Below are 22,138 nucleotides of genomic sequence, written 5' to 3' on the forward strand. Positions count from 1 at the left end.
GGACACCTGACACCTGCTCAGTCATGGCAGTTTGAACCTAACCTCCTGACCTACCTCTCTGGGTCCCTGAGCTGCTGTGGAAAAGGCAAAAAAAAAAAACCACCTCATCGTGGCAACTTTGGTGCGGAGGGGAAAATTCCTTCCCAGTTCTCAAAAAGGTCACTAGCGCAATGCCAATAGCACAGATGACAAAAATCCCAGCCTGTACTAATCCCATGGATGGAAAGGTGGAAGCTGTAAATTCAGGCATGAGAGGGGGCTCAGACTGGAGGAACAGGGCTTATGTGACCTACCCCAGAGGCACAGGAACCAGTAGCTTGCAGTGGCCCAACAAGCACTCAGCTGATGCCTTCCCCTGCTTCCTGCCACCTCCTCTCAACCCGTGAGGAAGGGGAGGAAAGAACCATAACCCTTTTTCCCATCATTTCAGGCAAAGTCACCCCTTTGAGGTTGCACGGGTTGCATTCTGAATACCTAACATTCATTTTGTTTTAATTTGTTTTTCTTGGCAGTTCCTTAAAGAATTCCAGTAAATTAGTTAAGCAAAACTCTTCTCTTACAAAGATGTCATGGCTGTTTTCAATCAAATTAACTCTTAAGGTATTCCTTCAGAAACCCACAAAACTGTATTAGATCTTATTTACCTAGGCATTTAGAAAAGGACTCCCAAAATAAGGAGGGTGACTCACAAGGCTTATGATCTGCAGGCTCTGCCTTTTATGCAGATACATTGACAGGTCTAAAACTAATATTTGAAAACAGAATGTCAACCAGAAAAAAAGTTGGACTGAATTGGAAAAGGTGATCACAGGCATTTAATGGCCTGGCTGTCACAAGTTACAGATAAGCTTTTTTCTTATTCTTTTTCCACATGAGCAAATAATGTCTGGTAGTCTGTGTCTGAACAATAACTCTGCTTTCCTGAACCCAAGTATCCCTGCTTGTGCTTGAGTAAGAGATAAAGTCTTTAAATTAGATTGTGAAGACATGAAGCACAGTTTATAGTCCAAAGTGAGTAAACATTTAAGCAGATATGGGCAGTTTATCAATTGGCAGTGTAGATGGATGGTTTCCTGTAAAAGAAAAAAACAAACTCAGCTGTAGTTTTGTATCAACAATGACCATTGATTGTCAATCAGTCAGCATATGGAGGATGCACTTTAAGGATACTCAGTGGTACAAAAGCTGTTCTTTGTGCTCCAGCAAAATGTAAAGCGTGATTAACTGTTAATGAATTGACAGCCACACACATATCCCAAGTGTTCCCAGATTTCATAAAGTTTTCTCTTGTCCACTTTGAAATGGAGGAAACTGAGCATTTGTTTTATTTCCTTCACAAGAAAAATGTTTTTCACCATGGTAGTTTTCAGTATGTTTTAGCACAAATGCCATTTCAGTTAACCTTGTCATCCTTCCTTCCAGTTTGTTGCATTTACTTGCCATACATGGCTTCAAATGAAATTGCAATCTGTTCAGCACAGAGACCATTTCTTCCTGGGTTATTGTACCAGGCCCTCTATGAATGGGTACAATTCTCAGTGGGTCTTTAATAATAATAATAATAATAATTAATAATAAATGATGGTCTGTTTGTGCATTGTGTAGCACAATGGAGTCCTGATCTATGACTGGTGATCCTAGGTGTGATGGTAATACTACCACAGCTACTAACAGATTCATAGATTATAAAGCCTGAAGGGACTACGTGATCATCTAGTCTGACCTCCTACACAATACAGACCATAGAACTTCCATGAATTTATTCCTGTTTACATTGGAGCATATTTATTTTAGAAAAACATCCAATCTTAACCTTAAAATTGTCAATGGTGGAAAGGCTACCACAGCCGTTGGTAAATTGTTCCAATGATTAATTAACCTCATTAATTAACCATTTCCAGTCAGATTTATCATTCTTCAACACCGAGCCACCACATTTTGTCATACCTGTGTCTGCTAGATTGAAGAGTCCATTTTGGTTCCCCATGTAGGAACTTACAACATGTTCTCAAGTCACCCCTTTACCTTAGTAAACAAAGTTGACCAAGCTGAAGTCTTATTCAATGTCTTGAATGCCTGGCCAATTGAATAAATAAATTGAGACCAAACTGAGATGTAGAGATCTGCCCACCAGCTTATCATGGTATGGTTAAATATCCGTATTCAGAATGCTTAGAAAGTAACGGGTCAATGGAGTAGTCTGAAAGATGCCTGTATAAGGGTTGCAGAAAGGTATGGAAAAATAAACAGTAGAATAATCAGGAACACAAAAAAGTTTTTCACCAAAATTTCCCAATGCAAGAAATTAAATCAGAAAAGTTACTCTTATTGTTGGAAAATAGTATGCCGCAAAAATTCCAATGTGTTTGTAAGCTCCTTAAATCCCCTTGTTAGTGAATCTTGTCTAGCTTATCAAAATTTATGTTAAAATCTCCCAATGACAATCTTAAATAGAGGAATCAGGAGGAAGCTAGAAAACTTCTCTATAAATAAAGAAATAGTACCTGTGGGAAGGGAAGTGCAGGGACAGTAAACTATTAATATAGTTGGGGGAAAATGTGATTATTCCTATTATATAAGCATCAGAGAACTTTCTTCCTGGGAGTCATTTTTAATGCACAGTATCAAGGTCAGGGTGTGCCAAGGTTTCTGAGTCTTTGCACTTGAGCTGCTCACTCTAGACAGTGATTGTACAGTATTATTCTACCTTGATTTTAAATGAATACAGTGCTGGAAAGCTCTGTTAAGTTCTCTCTGCACACGCAGAGTAGACATGCAACAATCAAAGCTTTTGTGTACTGCTCTACCAGTGAGCCTCCACCCTGACCCAGAAAGACCACTTTCTGGGATGAGAGAGTAGTTCAGTTGCTATGGTACTTTCAGTCTGTGCTGAGATTTTATGCTATGGATCTCTGTCCAGTAGAATCTAAACTAAGGCCACCAATTCATTTAATTGACATCAGAGAATAGCTACTTTTGATCACTACATTCATAAGCCAGATTTAAAACAACAACCTGAATGGCTCTGTATTCCTTTATTTTTCTCCAATTTTTATTTTTGTTTTACTTTTATTCACCTGGCTTGATCATTGCGGCTGTGTATTGTATTGTGACAATAAACTAAATAAATGAAATTAAAACAACTAATGGCTAATTAGAAAACCACATGAAGGTTACGTATCTTTAGCTTAAAGTGGAAAAGAACTAAAAATCTGTGTGTAGCCAGTTTGCTATCATTTGGCTTTTAATGATAAGTGTACATTTTGTTGAAGTGTAACTACTCATTTCAAATCTTTTGTTAATTATCTGTATGAGGGCTTTCAATGTCAATTATGAGGTCAAGATTTTGATTTAAAATATTTGGGTGGAAGTAGCAATTAAGGCTGCAGTCCAAAATCTATTCTCCTAAAATCTGTTTAGTAAAGGTGGTTTTTCAAAGGTACAGCACATAAATGTATTATACAAAGTTAAAGGACAGACAGCATAGTTGGATTTTTGTTACTAGCTCTGATCTTTATCCACTCTCATCTCATTGAAGACCACTGTTGCATTAGTCTACTGCAGTGTTTCCCAAACTTGGGACGCCGCTTGTGTAGGGAAAGCCCCTGGCAGGCCGGGCCGGTTTGTTTGCTGGCTGATCGCGGCTCCCACTGGCCGCGGAGCTGCTGGAAGCGGCGGCCAGTATGTCCCTTGGCCTGCGCCGCTTCCAGCAGCTCCCATTGGCCTGGAGCAACAAACTGTGGCCAGTGGGAGCCACAATCGGCCAAACCTGCGGACGCAGCAGGTAAACAAACTGGCCAGGCCCGCCAGGGGCTTTCCCTACACAAGCGGCGTCCCAAGTTTGGGAAATACTGATCTACTAGATTGTCTTCTTCGGCAGTTATGCTGTGGTGTTGATAAGATGGTTAGCAAAGCCCATCTCCCCGCTGAATATACCACAGTAGCGGTGTTTGCCAGGAGTCATAATCTCTAACGACATCCCTCAGAAGTGCCATATCAGACGTGATGCCTCTGATGCATGAACCACAAGATTGAATCACATGAGTGCTATCATGATTTTTACCCTTCTTATTGTTTCAAATTCACCCACTGGGAAGCACAAGGTTTGCCTGCTATATTTTATACTACTGTGGTTCGTCATGTTGCAGGATTCCTTTCCTTTGGTATTGTGATAACATTTTATTTGAATTTGTCATTTATCCCAAAGAGGTAATGGAATACTCAGATATATAATGGAAAAAAAGAACATATTTTATATGGCGACACTTAAGTGAACAACCTGCTGGACTTAAAACATCTTTGCATTCCTGTAGTTTATAGATTAATTTCCAGTTAATCAAAGTTCACCATTCTAATGAGCTATGACGAGAAAGACTTTTTTTCTTACAACATCAGGTTGCGTTTTTTGCAGTTGTAAGGCAAATTTAAAGGAAGGCCTTAGGGATCATAGCCAGCCTTCATTATCAGTGCATGACCGCTTTGTAACTAACTGCAACTTTAATATCCAAGGAGATTTGCACACTACAATCTGTTTCTTTTTTTTTTTGTTCTTCTTTTTAATAATTGATCTTTGTGATGCTATTCACAACTGTGTTAGTGTGCAAAGATCTGTTTGTCCATCAAACCTCAAGATATGTACAGCATGTAAGAGATGCATTAATTTTTTATTTGGTTCTTAAGGAAACTGAGCAGTAAGCTGGCTGTGCTGAACCAAAGAGGCTTACTTCAGTGAATCCTAATAAACACAAGGGGGAACAGGTACTCACATTTTGCTTCAACTAGCTCCCTAAACGACATACAGTTTTCATCGATGAATCTATTTCTCTGCCAGGAGAGAGTCATTTGTACAAATAAGCTCAAATGAACTTTTCATTTGATCTTCAATGCAGTGGCGAGGAAAAAAAATATTAATCTGAAAGCTGTCTGGTTCTCTACACCAACAAATATACTTAGGATTGTGTTTGTGCATTATATTTAGTCCACCAAATAGCTCATAATTAAGGTTTTAACTAAGTTCAAGAGGGTCATTTGTTTATAATATTTATACTTTACTGGAAATCTGAAATTATTGTTCCCATCTGCACTTTTCCTTCCCCAAATATTTTGCCAGACTATAGAGAATTAAAAATACGTAGAGAATTAAATATGTTTTCCATCTTTTTTTAATGTCACATTTATCCTGATCATTAAATAGACTGTTTCTCATAATCTCTGATATAACAAAGATATAGGATTAATATGCCTGGGGAAATAAGTACAGCATTCTTCATGAGCACTTTATATAAAAAAGTGATATCATTTTCCCTCTAAGTGCTTTTTTCCTTTTTCAATCCTTTAGTCCCTGCTATGGTAGCATCTCATTATTTTCTAAATGACACAAATATTTTAGCCCCAACAACATTGAAGAGTAAACCTTTGTATGCATTCATGATTCTTTCTGCATGAAAAAGCATTTCCTAACATCTGCTCAGAAGTTGATTTTTCTTTGATTTTCACTTATTACCCCTTTGTCCTAGCATCCTGGGTAAAAAGTGGAAACTTCATGTAAAGATTTTTATGCACTTTAATCAAATCCGCTTTTAACATAATCCCAAAGAAGACAACTGCCACATGAAACATGATCACTCAGCCCGTCTCTTATACCTACCACTTTCCTCTGTAAAATGTAATCCTTATTTTTCTTTTGTATTACAGTGATCATTTTTACAAAGAAAAGTGGATGACAAAACCTCCTTGTAGAACAAAATAATTCTGAACCTTTTCATTAAAGACCGAAAATGTATCTCTTTGAATTAAAGCACAATTCATATGGTATATTGGTGTGAGATTTTATATTTATTTACAGATATTTTGAGAGAGAAATATTATATGAGTGCTGTTACAAATGTGCTGCAGGTACCCACAGCAAGACTTTTATTCGTAACTCTGAATTTTCTTTTGTTTAGCAACATTTAAATGTGACATGACTATTAATTTAATATGTAGTGTTTTGTGTTTTAAGAGCAATGCATAGTTATGTAGTACAACTGGCAATTGGTGGTATATGGTTTGAGTTCTTGTGGACCTATATTGTAGTAACACAAACTTTCTCTTTTTAAAAAGCAGTTTCTAAGTATAAAACATTGCCAGTATTGAAGCAGTGTTTCACTTCTGGGTAATTAGGTAACCTGACCTACAATCTGCCCAGAAAAGGGCGTGGCTGGTGTTCAATACCCCCAAAAAATGATAACCTGAAATTGCACCATGGTGTGTCATAAGCAAAGAGCTTTAGCGCAGTCGTCTGAAGGAGAATGTAAACCGAATAAAGGCCAGCAGAAGAAAGGAGAAATGAAAAAGTGTGAAGATTTAAAAGTTTTAAAATCTGTTTTCGCCCTTTTATTGTTTCTTTCTCTAGCTGATCTCCTTATCGTCCTCAGCCGGGAAGAAATCTTTGCCATATCCATGCAATTTTTATCACTGAACTCTAAAAGGCAAATTTTGCAGGTGAAAATTGACTCTTCAGTTTTCAAAGCCCGTGAACTTCTTCCAATGTCTTGCAGAAGCCCAAATATGGGGTGGCCAGATGAGAAAGATTTGTCCTTTAAACGAGTGGTTCTCAAATTGGGGCCGCCACTTGTTCAGGGAAAGCCCCTGGCGGGGCGGGCCGGTTTGTTTACCTGCCGGGTCGGCCGATCGCAGCTCCCACTGGCCGCGGTTCGCCGCTCCAGACCAATGGGGGCTGCGGGAAGGGGTGCGGGACAAGGGATTTGCTGGCCGCCATTTCCTGCAGCCCCCGTCGGCCTGGAGCGGCGAACCGTGGCCAGTGGGAGCCGCGATCAGCCAAACCTGCAGATGCGGCAGGTAAACAAACCGGCTCAGCTCGGCCCACTAGGGGCTTTCCCTGAACAAGCGGCGGCCCCAGTTTGAGAACCACTGCTTTAAACAAAGTCTATTTATACTACAACCGATACCATTTTCTCCTGAGCTGAGGTATGTAAGATTCTAACTCAGTCTTGGGCACAGGAGAATCCCTCTAACAGTGAACTACCGAAAGGGCAGGTACTAGACATAGTGGAAGTTTGAGGTCCCCAGAAAGAATTTTTCCCTTTATTAACTTTCCTCAGGCCAGCACCTGTCATAGCTATTCTGCCAGATGGGAAGATGCCACTAACACACAATTTTGCCATTTTCACAATGGCGAATTTTTTCAAAATGAACACAGAAAAATGTAAAAAAAAGATGTATAGGACTCCCTTTCTCACCTACCTATGGTTAAGCTCTTGGCATGCAGAGTTTTCTGCAGATGAATCATAAGCAGAATACATGTGTTTTATGTATAGCTGGCAAAGATTCATTTAAAGTTAGCCAGAAAGATGGACAGACACACAAGTGTGTGTGGGTGTGTGTGTGTGTGTGCGTGCGTGCGTGCAGTGTTGGTCCAAGGAGACTAGATAGACAAGGTGAGGTAATATCTTTTGTTGGACCAACTTCTATTAGTAAAAGATACATGTTTTCAAGCTTACAGAGCTCTTCCTTGGATCTGGGAATGGTACTCCGTTTCACAGCGAAATGCAAGGTGGAACAGAAAAGAAGTTAACAGATGTTGCGAGACCATTCAACGTGAAATGAGTGATTAACATCTCTACAGTCATAGGACAAGGAGATTGAGTGGGTTACAGATTATTGTAATGAGCTGTAAATCCAGTGTTTTAATTAAGTCCATGATTTTTGGTGTCTAGCAGAGTTTTGGAATTTAATTTCCCAGGCTCATCTTTTGATGATGTTGTGCATATTTCCTTTGAGCATGAGAACTGAGAGGACATATATGGAGTGATCATTTTGTGAAAAGTTTTTGCCCACAGATAATAGGGGTGGTTTTATCTTGTATTATTTTTCTGTGTAAGAGTTCATTCGAGAGCATAACAATTCTTGTTTCATCCACATAGTTGTTGTTGGGGCATTTAGTGCACTGGATGAAGTACATCACATTGTGGCTAGTAGTAGTAGTAGGTGTTTTTTCGGGATTGTATTTTGCTGACTCTAGATAGAACCAGCAGCAGGAATGATAATATACATGTATCTGTTATGTCACTTGAGTAAACTAAAAGAAACTATGAAAAAGTAGTGGTCATGGCTGACCAGAAGCTAGTAACTTATGGCAGCTTGGGAGGCAAGTATTCTCCAAGACATGGAACACATATTGGAAATAAGTGAAAAGTGTAAAAAACTGAAATGAAAAGGTTGATGAGGAAGGTTATTGTTCAGTGCAAAAATGAAGTTTTTTGGTAGTGGGCTTTGATGTCATAAAAAGATATTTTCTAATAGCAAAAATATGAAGTTGAGCAGTTAAAGCAGCTTGTGTAGGTACAGTGAGGATCTCCATATTAAGTCCATTTTGTAAATAAAAATTAAAAAATGACAGCTATCCTTTGTGCCCTGTGCAGGACAAATAGTGTTAGGCATACCTAGTAGGAAATGTACCATTATAAAGGTACAAATGGCCACACCAGCAAAAACTCAACCAACCTACTTCTTTTGCTCATTTATAAAATGGCAAGTTTGAGATGTGGGGGTTACTGAATGCACTCTTACCAAAGTTTTCAAATTTGTATCCTAGAATAAGGTGCTTGATGAAATCTTGGTCGCATCAAAGTGTGTTCTACCATTGACTTCAGTGGGCCAGGATTTCAATCCTAAACTGTATGTACGTACCTAAATAGGCTGACTGGTTTTCAGAAGTTCTGAGCCTGTGCAATTCTCACTGACCTTAAATGTCTAAATATGGATTTAGGGAACAAGCTTGTGTCCCCTTAGTTTGAAAATATTGCCATCAGTGCATATTCACATATATAAACACAAGTATAGTCAATTTTGTGTTTTCAGGAATACTAATGGAAAGAGGTGATGTTCCAAAAACTCAGATGAATATGTATTTGTGCAGTTATTCACACTCAAAGGTGTCATGAAAACAATTGTAAATGTGCTCTTGCAAATGTTCGTGCCACAAGTGACTTGCTTCAGACATCCTCCTGCCTGTAAAATTAGTTATACAATGGTGAGTAAGGACACATTGTTAATTATATATCATAAATACTCATGAAACAATGTTGGTAACATGTATTTGGAGGGCACATGATATATTCACATAAAACATTGATTACGGTCAATAATCTCAAATAATAACTTAGTCAAAAAAGAGATTAAATTTGCTGAATAAATGTTGTGTTTCAAATAGTTTACCCAGCTCTGTTTAAAATATTCACCTAAAGAACTGATTAAGAAAAATGAGCAATAATTCTAAAATTCTAAGGTAGATGCCACACAATTATTTGAGAGGATAACAGGCCCAAAAGCAAGAGGGCAATGAACTGAAGCTAAGAGAGGATCAGGATCTTGAGTATTTCCAGGAGAAACTGCTTTATAAAACATATAACTTAATAAGTAGGCCAGGTTCCCAGGACCAGTAATAACAAATGAACACATTCAAAACAGTGGAAGTATTGAAACAAAATAAAATATTAGAGGCTTCAAATATTAGAAGCCAGGTGGATTGACTTTGATTAGTCACATTTCCTATTTTCCCACCCTGATATAGATTTTGGTTTCATCTCGGTGCTGTTCGTTCTTTTTCCTTCAGGATGGCTCATTCTCTACCATGAGTGACCCTCATCTTGTCTGCTCAGTTTTCAACAAAGACAGTTCTAGGTAGCCAATGTATTTTATCAGATGATGGGCCTGATACTGCAGTCTTCATTCACACAGAACGCCTTTTCACTTCAATTGGGATTTTTGTCTGAAGGAAGGATCAGGCCAAATGTAAATTTTCAGATACATCTTTTTCAGATTGCTTTCTAGGTTATGCCTTCCTACTATAAAACATTATGGAGTGTTCCTCAATGTAATCACAGTATGTCAATGGCTGCTGGGCTACTAGTTTGTTAATTTGTGACATTTTTTTTTCTTAAGGTTATGGGAATTTGCTTTCATTGCAGTTTGTGAAGTTGCAATTAAATGTCACAACCAGTCTCTGCTGGTTGTGATCAAATGTGCAGAGACAGAACTGGCCAAAAAAAGAACGGATAAAATATTGTTTTCTTCTTTTTTTTCTTTCTCTCAAAATATTGTTGCTTTTTAACAGTGTACTTGGTGCAGTAAATACCATTCTTAAGGTCTAATTTTCAGAGGTGCTCTGAACTTTGAATTCCCTTGACATCGGTGGAGCTGTAGGTGCCTAGCACCTCTGGGAAAAAAAACAGGTCATTTGCTACTAAATAGGGTGCCATATAGGGTAGGTTCTTTCAGGGTACGTCTACACAGGGATAAAAGACCCACAACACGGCCATGGCTGGCCTGGGTCAGCTGATTGGGGTTTTCAGGGCTCTGGCTACAAGGCTGAAAATTGCTGTGTAAACATCTGGGCTCAGAATGGAGCCAGAGTCATGGGACCCTTGACGGTCCCAGACCTCAGGGTCCAGCCCAAGCCCATGCATCTACACTATTTTCAGCCCAGCAAGCCTGAGTCAATGGACCCGAGCCTGCCACGGGTTTTCTTTTTTTATCCCTGTGTAGACACACCAGAATAGCCCAGTGGCTAGAGCACTTTACTACAATGTGAGAGACCCAAATTCAAATTTCTTTGCCATAGCAGGTGGAGGGGGGAATTGAACCTGGGGCTCCCACATTCTAGGTGAGTGCCCTAACCACTGAGCTAAAAATTGTAAGGAGGCTACCAACCTCATCACCACCACAACCTTCTCCTCCTTATCAGGAGGTTTTGTGACTCCAGCCCAAAATACCACAATTATTTTGATTTAATATTTTCAAAACATTTTGATTTTTTGCTTCAATTGAGATTATTCGACATAAATTTATAAATAATTTTGTATTGACCAAAACTGCAATTTCTAGCAGATAAACTATTCGCCAAAAATATTTAGCCCAGCTCTAACCATAATAAAGATGTGTCTTCACAAGGTCCTTAAATGTGAAGAAAGTAAGGGTGTTCGGTTGAGCCTAAAAAGTCCCGGTTATTCCATGTGTAAGGGGCAGCAGGGAACAACGCACTGAGATTTTTGAGTGAGCAGCTGACAAGTGGGTGAAAGGTTGCCAACATTCGGAGAACCCAGAATTTAATTTGGGTAGATGTGCAGAGGTAGGCAAAAATCATGCTGGGCTCTTTTTACCTTAAATACGTTTCTTCTTCTTTGTAGATTTGAGTTACGTCATTTGCGTGATTTGGGCAGACATAGAGGCTGAAATTTTTAGAATTTAAGAAATTCAGACAGATAGCTTCCCTTAGTGTCAATGCAGGATGTATATCTAAATCACCTAGACTGCTCTGAAAATCTCAACCAGAACATTTTAGAAAGTGTAAATTAAACTGCAGTAGAAACCAACAGAACTGTAGTAACTTGTATTTAAAGTGCCTTCACACTGGGGACTTGCCTTTCTTCCAGCTTGCCACTTGCCATCCTCAAGGTTTCTGTCTGAGACAGTCTGATGTAGGTCCATTATCTTGCCTACATAAGCCCAGGGGGTTGCTATAGAATCATTTCATGCATTTCCATCTCCCCATAGGTGTTATCTGCTGTTCTAGTTGTGAAGAACTATTTTAGTATTTCTAATCATCTTCTCTATCTCTCTCAAACCTATTAGTATTTCATGTTGCACTCTCTCCAAGGTTTGTATGGATTGCTACATGTTCGGGATCATTAGGTACTAACTCTTTTTTCTTTTCGCTTATTGGATACATGATAAAATAGTAGATTAACACCTGGTCTAGTAGGCACTATGTATTTCAAAACCTCACTTTTAAGTGTATCTAATCTAGGTAGAAATCTGCTTCACTTGTGCAAAATATCCTTCAGTAATTCTTTAACACAGATGATTCTTTAATTTCCCACCTCCCCAAGCTGTACTGTTTTGGTTTCATTTGTACCTGATTTTTTTTTCTTATAGAAAAAGAAACAAGAGGTTTTGACTAAATAAAGTTATTCACTCAATGCTATCAAAAGCACATGAATCTCTCTTCAGGAAGCAAAAGTGTAGCCCCAGTATGGGCGAAGTCTATACACAGCCATTTTTTAAAAATTAAATTAGAAGTTCCCCAATTTACAGTGCATAAATAATGGAAAAATCCTATTTTCAACATTTCTCATGCAGGAGGCACTGAAGGAAAACAACAAGAGGAGAGAAATGGAGGAGAAGACCAAGAGAGCCAAGCTGGCAAAAGAGAAAGCTGAACGAGAGAGACTAGAGCGGCAGCAGAAGAAGAAGCAGCTGATTGATATGAACAAAGGTAAGGCAACATTTTCAGTAGAGGAATTTGTAAACAGAATAAAAGATATTCTAGTTAAGACTCCACCAGGTTAGTATGAAAAGTCCTTAATTGCTATGTTGAAAGTGCAGAAACCAAGTAAACTTTTCTAGTGTCAATTTTCTACTTTGGTTTGGTGTACCTGATTTTCATGTTATTCTGCATCTGTCATTCACTATATGCAATGTCTCTTCCAAGGCATTTTGTGGTAAATTATTGGCTTGTTTTCATTTGTTGCAGTTAATTGATTTCTTTTTATATGGATTTCCTCCCAAGAAAAAGTTTTACTTGTTTTGTTGTTAATTTTATTATGTAAACATCTCCATAATCAAGATATTGTGTGAATTAACGTCTTTCTTTCTGAGCTTGGAGGCTCCATATTATAAATGGATGTTCTCCCAACAGTACTATTATGAGCTGAAAAATCTGGTTCAGCTGTGAGCCTAAATACAGAGTGACATTTCAGCATGATAAAAAGTAATGTGTTGAGCTTACTGGTTAGCTAGAATGACATTATGTAGTTCATGAGGGCATTCTATGAGAGAGCCCCAGAGGGAGAGGAAGGAGGAATCAATTGGCTCCTAATATCTATTTTTTGCAAAGTTTCAGAAGACTGCAAAATGCAGGCTTTACTTTCCATCCCTTTGGACTCCATAACTGAGGGAAGAAGACACAAATATGAATTAGATTGAACAAGAGATTACTTTAGACTTCAGTTGCTGTTCTCCTTCTGTGATCATTTTTGTGCTGTTGTGAGACTGAACTAATCCTTCTCAATCATAAAACATATAAAAATGCTCAGTATGTGACTACAACTTCTCTTTTCAACCCAGTGAACAAATCTGACAGGTTCACTTCTAGCAAAATAATAGATTTTTTTTCTTTGACAAACCTTATGTAAGGTGCCAAGATATATAAGTTTTGTACCAGAATGATGTTACAATAAACCTTATAATTAGCGTGAATTGAGGTAGCACTAAACTGGAGATCAATCAATTAGGAAGAAGTGTTTGAAATAAAAACATTATATTTTAAGTGAGTATATACAGTATTTGTAGTGAAAGGTAGTTTATTCAGGGATGCCTTACACTTCAGAAATATTAGGACAAAATTTTCAAAAGTGATCAATGATTTTGTGAGCCTTTATTTTTGGGTGTCCAGCTGGAGAGGCCTTTGGCCTCATTTCTGGATATGTTGAGCACCCACAGCTCTCATTGAACCACAGGGAGTTCTGAGTGCTCCTCAGTTTTGAAATCAGGCCCAAGATATCCTAAAAAATGGAGTTCCCATGGTAACTGGCCTTCATTTTCTATGAAAACTGCTTTGCCAATATAGTTTTAACACAGTTTGATTAAAATGTCTCCAAGTGAGTTTAACCAGGGACTTCCACACTATAGCAAGCCTGGAAAAAAAAAATATGGCTAAGATTTTCAAATATGACCAGTGACTTTGGGTTCCTCAATTTTTGGTGGCCCAACTTGAGATATCTTAAAATGGCCAGCATAGCAAAGGGTGGGTGCTTGGCGCTTTCTGAAAATGAGGCCACTTGAAAGTGTCTCAAACTGAGCACCCAAAAATTGAGGAACTCCAGGTTACTGGGACTTTTGAAAACTGGGACTGGCGACATAATATTGTTCTTTCTTCAAGCTTGCTACACTGTGTAAGTCCCTGTCAGTCTTTTAATATAATTAACTTTTCTAGCAATATTCTGTATGCCCTTTTGCAGTTATTTCATATCTTCTCGCTTTGTAGAAAAAAGTGGTCTACCTCTCAGCGTAGATTCTTTTTGCTGCCTTTCCATTGAAATCATAATTACAGCAGTATGTCTGTGAAATCACACGCTTAATTGCAATGTATATGGGCAATAAGGGGGGAAGGGAAATAAGGACAACTCCAGGGACAGACCTGTCAGCTTAACTTCAGTACCCAGAAAGATAATGGAGCAAATAATTAAGCAATCCATTTACCAACACCTAGAAGATAATAAGTAACCATCAGCATGGATTTGTCAAAAACAAATTGTGTAAAAACAACCTAATAGCTTTCTTTGACAGGATAACAAGCCTTGTGTATGTGGGGGGGAAAGTGGTAGATGTGGTATATCTTGACTTTTAGTAAGGCTTTTGATACTGTTTAAGTTGGACATTAGGAAAAACTTCCCTAACTGTCAGGGTAGTTAAACACTGGAATAAATTGCCTAAGGAGGTTGTGGAATCTCCAACGTTGGAGATTTTTAAGACCAGGTTAGACAAACACCCATCACGGATGGTCTAGATCGGGGTCTCAAACGTGGGCCACATGCGGCCCGCGGAGTTATTTCCTGTGGCCCGCCATAGGCGCCGACTCCACCGGCAGCCAAGCTCCCCCCACCCCGATCGCACCGCATCCCCGCTCCTCCGCCTACCTCCCAGCGCTTCCCGCCGCCAAACAGCTGTTTGGCGGCGCTTAGGACTTTCCAGGAGGGAGGGGGGAGGAGCGGGGATGCGGCGCGCTCAGGGGAGGAGGTGGAGAAGAGGCAGGGCTGGGGCAGGGATTTGGGGAAGGGGTTGGAATGGGGCAGGGAGGGGGCTGGGTTGGGGCGGGGACTTTGGGGAAGGGGTTGGAATGGGGGTGGGGAAGGGGTGGGAAGTGGTGGGGCGGGGCCTCATGGACTAGACAAGGAGTCTGAGGTATGAAGTTCAGCATGTATGACTCTTTGCTGTGAGTAGTTGGGAAGAATGTTTGTTAAAAGTGGCAACGTATTTTGTATGAATAGTTACTTTAAAAAGTTCCTGCCATTACAGCTATGTTGATAGACTGTTAGTGTAGATCATCATCAGTGTAACTGATCACATAAGGAATAGTTACAGGTGTTTATATTTTATTAAAACCCCTCTTCGCATTACAGTTTTTAAAAAGTTAATACATTGACTTTTAATAGCATACTATATTACTCTTTGTTTTTTTCATTTTTGACTATACTTTTGTATCGTTATATGAAAAGGTTTCAGTGATGCGACCCTTGAGCCAATGTACTAGTCCTCATCTGGTCCTCGTGGTGATTTGAGTTTGAGATCCCTGGTCTAGATAATACTTAGCCCTGCCATCCGTGAGGGGACTGGACTTTTCTTTTCTTTTTCTTTTTTCTTTTCTTTTCTTTTTAGGGGGAAAGGGAAATTCTTAAATAATGGTGTAAAAAAAAATCAGGAAAAAACTAGGACAACCTACTTTCTGAACACGAATAAATTGATTCCTGGCTAGTTTTCCAGAACATGTTGTTGCAGTGATCTTGATCATGAATATGTGAAGTCATCTTACTGAGAAATTTAATTAAATTTTCTTGTATATGTAACAAAAGCCATAAAACCATGGGTGGGAAAATTAATGCATTGTCATTTTGACTAAAGAACAGTATACAAGCCAGATAGTTGGTTGTGTCAACCAGTTGAAATGTGATTTCAGTTTTGCACCACCATTATGGAGGTCTATGAAAGAGATTGAAAAACAAAAATAACATCCGTTTGTTTTAAAGGTTTAAAAACTGTAAGAAGAATTTGACTACATTTTTAAAAATAATTCCTCTTACTATTTTACAGAAACATGATTGACTCTAGTTTACAAATATTTGTATTTTGATCCCATATGCCCAGTTCTCTCCTGTAATTGAAACAAATTGGAATTGGGGAAAAAAGCACAAAGAGCCTGATCCAGCTACTACTGAAGTTGGTGAGATACTCCCATTTACTTCAACAGGGGCTAGATCAAACTCAAAAACTCTGCCAGGCCTGACTTGTGCAGTTTCTTCTTGTGGAGGGGCTGTCAGTCTTGTGCACTAGTTGAGATGAGGCCTTTAAAACCCACAGAGCTTGATGATCATCCAGAAAAATTTTGTAGATCCCAGGGCTTTAGTATAGATTGCCAGTACTTTAATGTTGCTGTCCACCTTCCCACCTGGCAGCCCTTAAGAGCTGTGTTCTATGTCTCTGCACATCCTCACTTTGAACAGTGTATGTATAGAGTGGAACCAGTATAGAAATATATTAGGGTCTTGTGGGTAATGTGCTATAGAATACAATTTCTTTCCTGCTGCTGTATCCTCTCAGACCTCCATGCTCTGTCCCAATATCCTGCAGAGGGGCTTCTGGAAAGTAGGAAAACCATGCCATCAGCCCACTATGCTTTGCCTTTCAACGTTTTACAAGCATTTCCACCCTTTGTTCTGCTTATGTTACATTTTGTGCCCTCCAGAAGAGGGTGCCTTTGGGCCATCGTGCCCAAAATAATCTGAATGTTCTGAAAGATAGTTGCCACCATCACTGGGCGATGAACATGTCAACTACACTTTCAAACCTAAATCCTGGTCTTCACATAGTTTTTGTACCAGTACAGCTATTTTTACTGGTTCAGCCTTTACTGCGGGTGCAGTTATAGTGATGCAAAGGTACCTTATACCAGTCTACCTTATTCTCTTCTCATGAGGGAATTGCTATACCAGTATGTTGCATCCACACTAAAAGAGTTGTACCACTTTAATTATATTGATATGTAGTTAAATCAGTGCATTAGATAAGTCCTTGTATAATTTATATTTGGCAAAAATGACTAGTCACCTGTAAACACTCAGAACTTTGCAATGAGCCAAATTAGGACAGATTTCTTTTCATCTAGGTCAGTGATCTTCCTTAGATGTGCAACTAATTATTTTTAAGAGAACATATTTATTAGATACCTTGCTATATTTGTTGACAGTGATAAATTATGTTTTCCTAATTCTTTCATGTTTTGCATTGTATTTTTTAATGTAGTTGTACAAACTTCCACTGTATCACTGTAACTTATGCACAGAGATATACATATTCAAATTGTTTTTGTGGTAGTCTTGTAAAAATTCTTGGACATAATGTTTTTGGAAGCTTATGCACGTGATTTTGCCACAGAGCCTCTAAACCACATTACGTTTGTTTGTATGTTTTTTTGTTTGTACATTTGTTTGGTTGCTTGTTTGTTTTGTTTGAAGTGACTTCTTCAGAGTTTGTTGTGAAACCACATATTTTGCATCTGCCTAGAGTGGAAAAGACACCATATTAAAAAAAAGAAGAAGAAGAAGAAGAAGAAGCCATAGATTTGTTCAGATAAGCCTTTGATGACTTGTGTAGGCGGAAAACTCTTTTAATTCACAATATGATGTGGAGTCTTTTCTATTTAATTTCAGTTTAAATACAAATTCTTCCTAAAAGAATAAACTTCCATTTTATTAGATTAAGTTTAGTGAGATGTGTTCAACACTTGACCAATCATTAGGCTTCCTTTATTCCTTATTAAGTGTCTGCTTGTGTCAGCTGACAGTGCTGGAAATTTGTTTTAATATGTAGCCAAAGAAGGAGATATTCTGGGAAATGTGATCAAGATAGTTTGAGGCATAATATGTCTTGCTCATAACCATGAAGGAACTTTACTGGAAGTAGATTTTAACTGAAGTTTCACTGTAATTTGGTCCTTGGTCTGTGTGGAAAATACCAAGGTGTGGTTGACTGTCCACTGTAAAATGTGCTGAAACCACCCTATATAATACTCAACTGCCGGTAACTACCCTCAGTGACCTTCTTCAAATCTTAACCGGGGCCTGATGATGTAAATAACCTATCTACCTGTCTTCATTGCTGAAGTATGTGTTATCTTCTATAATAAAATGACTATATACCATAATAACCATTCCATGTGTTATACCTCTAGTGCAAAAGACAATTAGAATCCAGAACAATCTCATTCAATAAGTATGTCTTAGTTTGCCAAACGAGGTTTTTTTACTTGATACTTTCAGCTCTGCAGGGTCATTGTTGCTTATGAAAATGGCTTGCAAATTTTTCTAAGCCAACATGACACAGAAGTCATAGTGGAAAGGTGCATATGTCTTCTCAAGCTGTCATTTTGACAAGGTGACTCTTTTCACCCCGGGGATATTTTAACCTAGCACTGTTTTTTTCACTCATTCTCTAACTATATCTTTGAATATAAAATTCTGATGCTCTCCTAAAGCCTTTCTGAATGGAGCAAACAAGTGTCTTCTGTTTTCCAGCTTCTTAGTTTACATGTCTAAAGTAATCTTACTGCCTACCTGCATTTTAAGGGCTGAATCAAGGATTTTTTTTTAAGTTTTGTTAAGTGACTAGCATATTTTAGACATTATATAAATATCAACAGCAATAACAAATCCTGCTTCCTGCAGCTGGTAGGACAAAAGATTATAGGGAGCCCCTTTTGCCCCTACTCCAACAGTCAAGCAAAGGATACACTGGACAACATCTGTGCTAATCATAGAAACATAGAATATCAGGGTTGGAAGGGACCTCAGGAGGTCATCTAGTCCAACCCCCTGCTCAAAGCAGGACCAATTCCCAACTAAATCATCCCAGCCAGGGCTTTGTCAAAAACCTCTAAGGAAGGAGATTCCACCACCTCCCTAGGTAACCCATTCCAGTGCTTCACCACCCTCCTAGTGAAAAAGTTTTTCCTAATATCCAACCTAAACCTCCCCAACTGCAACTTGAGACCATTACTCCTTGTTCTGTCATCAGGTACCACTGAGAACAGTTTAGATCCATCCTCTTTGGAACCCCCTTTCAGGTAGTTGAAAGCAGCTATCAAATCCCCCCTCATTCTTCTCTTCTGCAGACTAAACAATCCCAGTTCCCTCAGCCTCTCCTCATAAGTCATGTGCTCCAGCCCCCTAATCATTTTTGTTGCCCTCCGCTGGACTCTTTCCAATTTTTCCACATCCTTCTTGTAGTGTGGGGCCCCAAACTGGACACAGTACTCCAGATGAGGCTTCACCAAGGGGAATGATCACGTCCCTCGATCTGCTGGCAATGCCCCTACTTATGCAGCCCAAAATGCCGTTAGCCTTCTTGGCAACAAGGGCACACTGTTGACTCATATCCAGCTTCTCGTCCACTGTAACCCCTAGGCCCTTTTCTGCAGAACTGCTTCCTAGCCATTCAGTCCCTAGTCTGTAACAGTGCATGGGATTCTTCCGTCCTAAGTGCAGGACTCTGCACTTGTCCTTGTTGAACCTCATCAGGTTTCTTTTGGCCCAATCCTCTAATTTGTCTAGGTCCCTCTGTATCCTATCCCTACCCTCCAGCTTATCTACCACTCCTCCCAGTTTAGTGTCATCTGCAAACTTGCTGAGAGTGCAGTCCACGCCATCCTCCAGATCATTAATGAAGATATTGAACAAAACCGGCCGCAGGACCGAACCTTGGGACACTCCGCTTGAAACCAGCTGCCAACTAGACATGGAGCCGTTGATCACTACTCGTTGAGCCTGATGATCTAGCCAGCTTTCTATCCACCTTATAGTCCATTCATCCAGCCCATACTTCTTTAACTTGCTGTCAAGAATACTGTCAGAGACCGTATCAAAATCTTTGCTAAAGTCAAGGAATAACACATCCACTGCTTTCCCCTCATCCACAGACCCAGTTATCTCCTTATAGAAGGCAATTAGATTAGTCAGGCATGACTTGCCCTTGGTGAATCCATGCCGACTGTTCCTGATCACTTTCCTCTCCTCTAAGTGTTTCAGAATTGATTCCTTGAGGACCTGCTCCATGATTTTTCCAGGGACTGAGGTGAGGCTGACTGGCCTGTAGTTCCCCGGATCCTCCTCCTTCCCTTTTTTAAAGATGGGCACTACATTAGCCTTTTTCCAGTCATCCGGGACCTCCCCTGATCGCCATGAGTTTTCAATCATTTGCTGCTCCAGCCAGGGTAGTATTTACCCCTAAAATATTAAAATACATCCATATTAACAAAATTCAAATATTTTCACGAGGAGAAAAGCAGGGTGATTTGAATAAGTAATGTATCAGTTAGTCCCTCCCAGAATCAAGTATCAAAATTATATTTCCACCAGTAAATTTATCCAAGATAACACGCAGTAGTATATAGCTTATTTAAAATCATAATATAAAATAAAATATGAGGCCTGTCTTTGAATGCCAAAAAGCTCTCATATTTATCTTAGCTCCTCATATATCCCCCTTCACAGTAGTATCTGAATGCCTCACAATATTTAATGTATTTATGCTCATAACACTCATGAAAGGTAGGAGTGTACTCTTTTCATCCCCATTTTACAGATGGGGAACTGAGGCTCAGAGATGATGGGTGACTTGCCCCAGGTCACATAGGAACTGTGGTGGAGCTCAAAATTGAACCAGATCCCGGGCTAGTACTCTAAACATTGAACTATCCTTCCTCTCCATTAAGGGACCTGAGGAATTTTACAGAAATTATTTTCAAAGTATCTCATTTCCTCTGAAGCTCAGTACATCTGTAAAACTGGAGTAGTCTTTTTTTCGCTGTTCTTCTGCACAGTTTCTGACTTTCCAAAGGCTACTCTAATACATACATGCTACCATTCCAGTTACTTTGTACTTCATGACTTTTGTGTGTTTAATTTAACATGTCTAACTGTATGGTAACATTTTATTGTATGGTACATGAAAATAGGGAAGAAAAAACCTCTGAAGATAGACAACCTCCCAGGAACTGCAGAGCCTACAACAGCAATTCTGATGCAAATGTTATTTAATCAGAAGCAGTTTTGCTCTTATTATATCTTATTAGCATGGCAATTAAAATCACCTTTTAACTACCAGTGTGAAGATAAGGGGTGGAATGAGCTGCCTCAGCCATAATTAGTATTGAATTAATTGTTTTGAAGGTATATTAATGTTTTCCCCTAACAAAGATGAAGATAATGGAAATGGAGTTGTTTGGTAGTGGTTGATGGCTATCTGACTCATTCTTAAAACATATGGATATCCCAATATTGAATCATAAGTCACCTATTAAAAATGTATCTACTCTATTAATGTTCAGACCGGCATTCGTAATAATAGCTGCATTTCACAGAACTGTTTCACTGGCATTGATGATGTAAGGGTACAGTGCAGAAGGTCACTTTCACAACTAGTCCCTAATGTCACAGCACTGTCTTAATTTTTATGTACTTATTCTGTGTCCTTCAAAATAAGCATGCAGAGTGGAAAAAACCCACCCTAACATTAATATGAGAAGGATATTGCTTTGTGACCCCATACTACTGCATCAGCATCAATATAACATCGCTTTGTGCTAACTGATAGTGTTGGCTAGTGGTTAGAACAGGATACCTGGAGTAATGAAACTTGGATTCTGTTGCCTACTGCACTAATGATTAGCTGTGTGACTCTAAGTAATTTACTAGCTTTATGCCTCAGTTCCCTATCTATAAAATATGAATAAAAATTATCTGTCTTTGTAAAGTGTCATGAGATCCTTGGATGAAAGGTTCTACATCAGTGCAAGTTGTAATACTGGATCTTTCATCTGAGGATATTGACAATAATAATAATCAGACACTTTACAAAGCTTCATAATCCCCCAGGAAGTAACCATACTAAGGTACTGTGAGGTTAAATTTGCTCAAAGGGAATCAGGGAAAGAACCAAGAGTAGAAACAGGGAGCCATGATTTCCAGACACCCTGCTCCTTCCACTGGAGCACCTGTCATTATATCATGATTTTCTTTTTATTATTTTGTATTTATTTACATATATTTATTTATTGGGGGACGCAGCTTCATAGCTTCTGTAAATCAAGTGGATTGTGCACCTTCCAGGGGGCTCCTTGCATTTATTCCGCCCTCCCATGCCCCTCTATTTCAGGGACTTGTGCAGTGCTACCCACCCCTCCTCCCTCATGCCAGGGGCTCTGTGTGTCCATACATGGCTGGCTTCTCCCCATGTCAGGGGATCTGTGTGGTCCCCATTCTCTCCTCCCTGTGTACCTGGATCCCACATTGTCGTCCCCATGCTA

At 39.2% G+C, this 22,138-nt stretch overlaps 1 protein-coding gene across 1 annotated transcript in view; it reads left to right on the forward strand.

Annotated features, from left to right (window-relative positions):
- The window catches only part of DIAPH2 (diaphanous related formin 2), an 887,225-nt gene that overhangs the window by 685,072 nt on the left and 180,015 nt on the right, over nucleotides 1–22,138 (forward strand). The window contains exon 26 of the mRNA XM_024202840.2: nucleotides 12,142–12,277. Coding sequence (XP_024058608.1) covers nucleotides 12,142–12,277 — 136 coding nt within the window. The remainder of the gene's footprint in view (nucleotides 1–12,141; nucleotides 12,278–22,138) is intronic.

The sequence above is a fragment of the Terrapene carolina genome, unplaced genomic scaffold (genome assembly GCF_002925995.2).
Source record: "Terrapene carolina triunguis isolate 2854851 unplaced genomic scaffold, T_m_triunguis-2.0 Scaffold131, whole genome shotgun sequence".
In the NCBI taxonomy this organism is placed as follows: domain Eukaryota; kingdom Metazoa; phylum Chordata; order Testudines; family Emydidae; genus Terrapene; species Terrapene triunguis.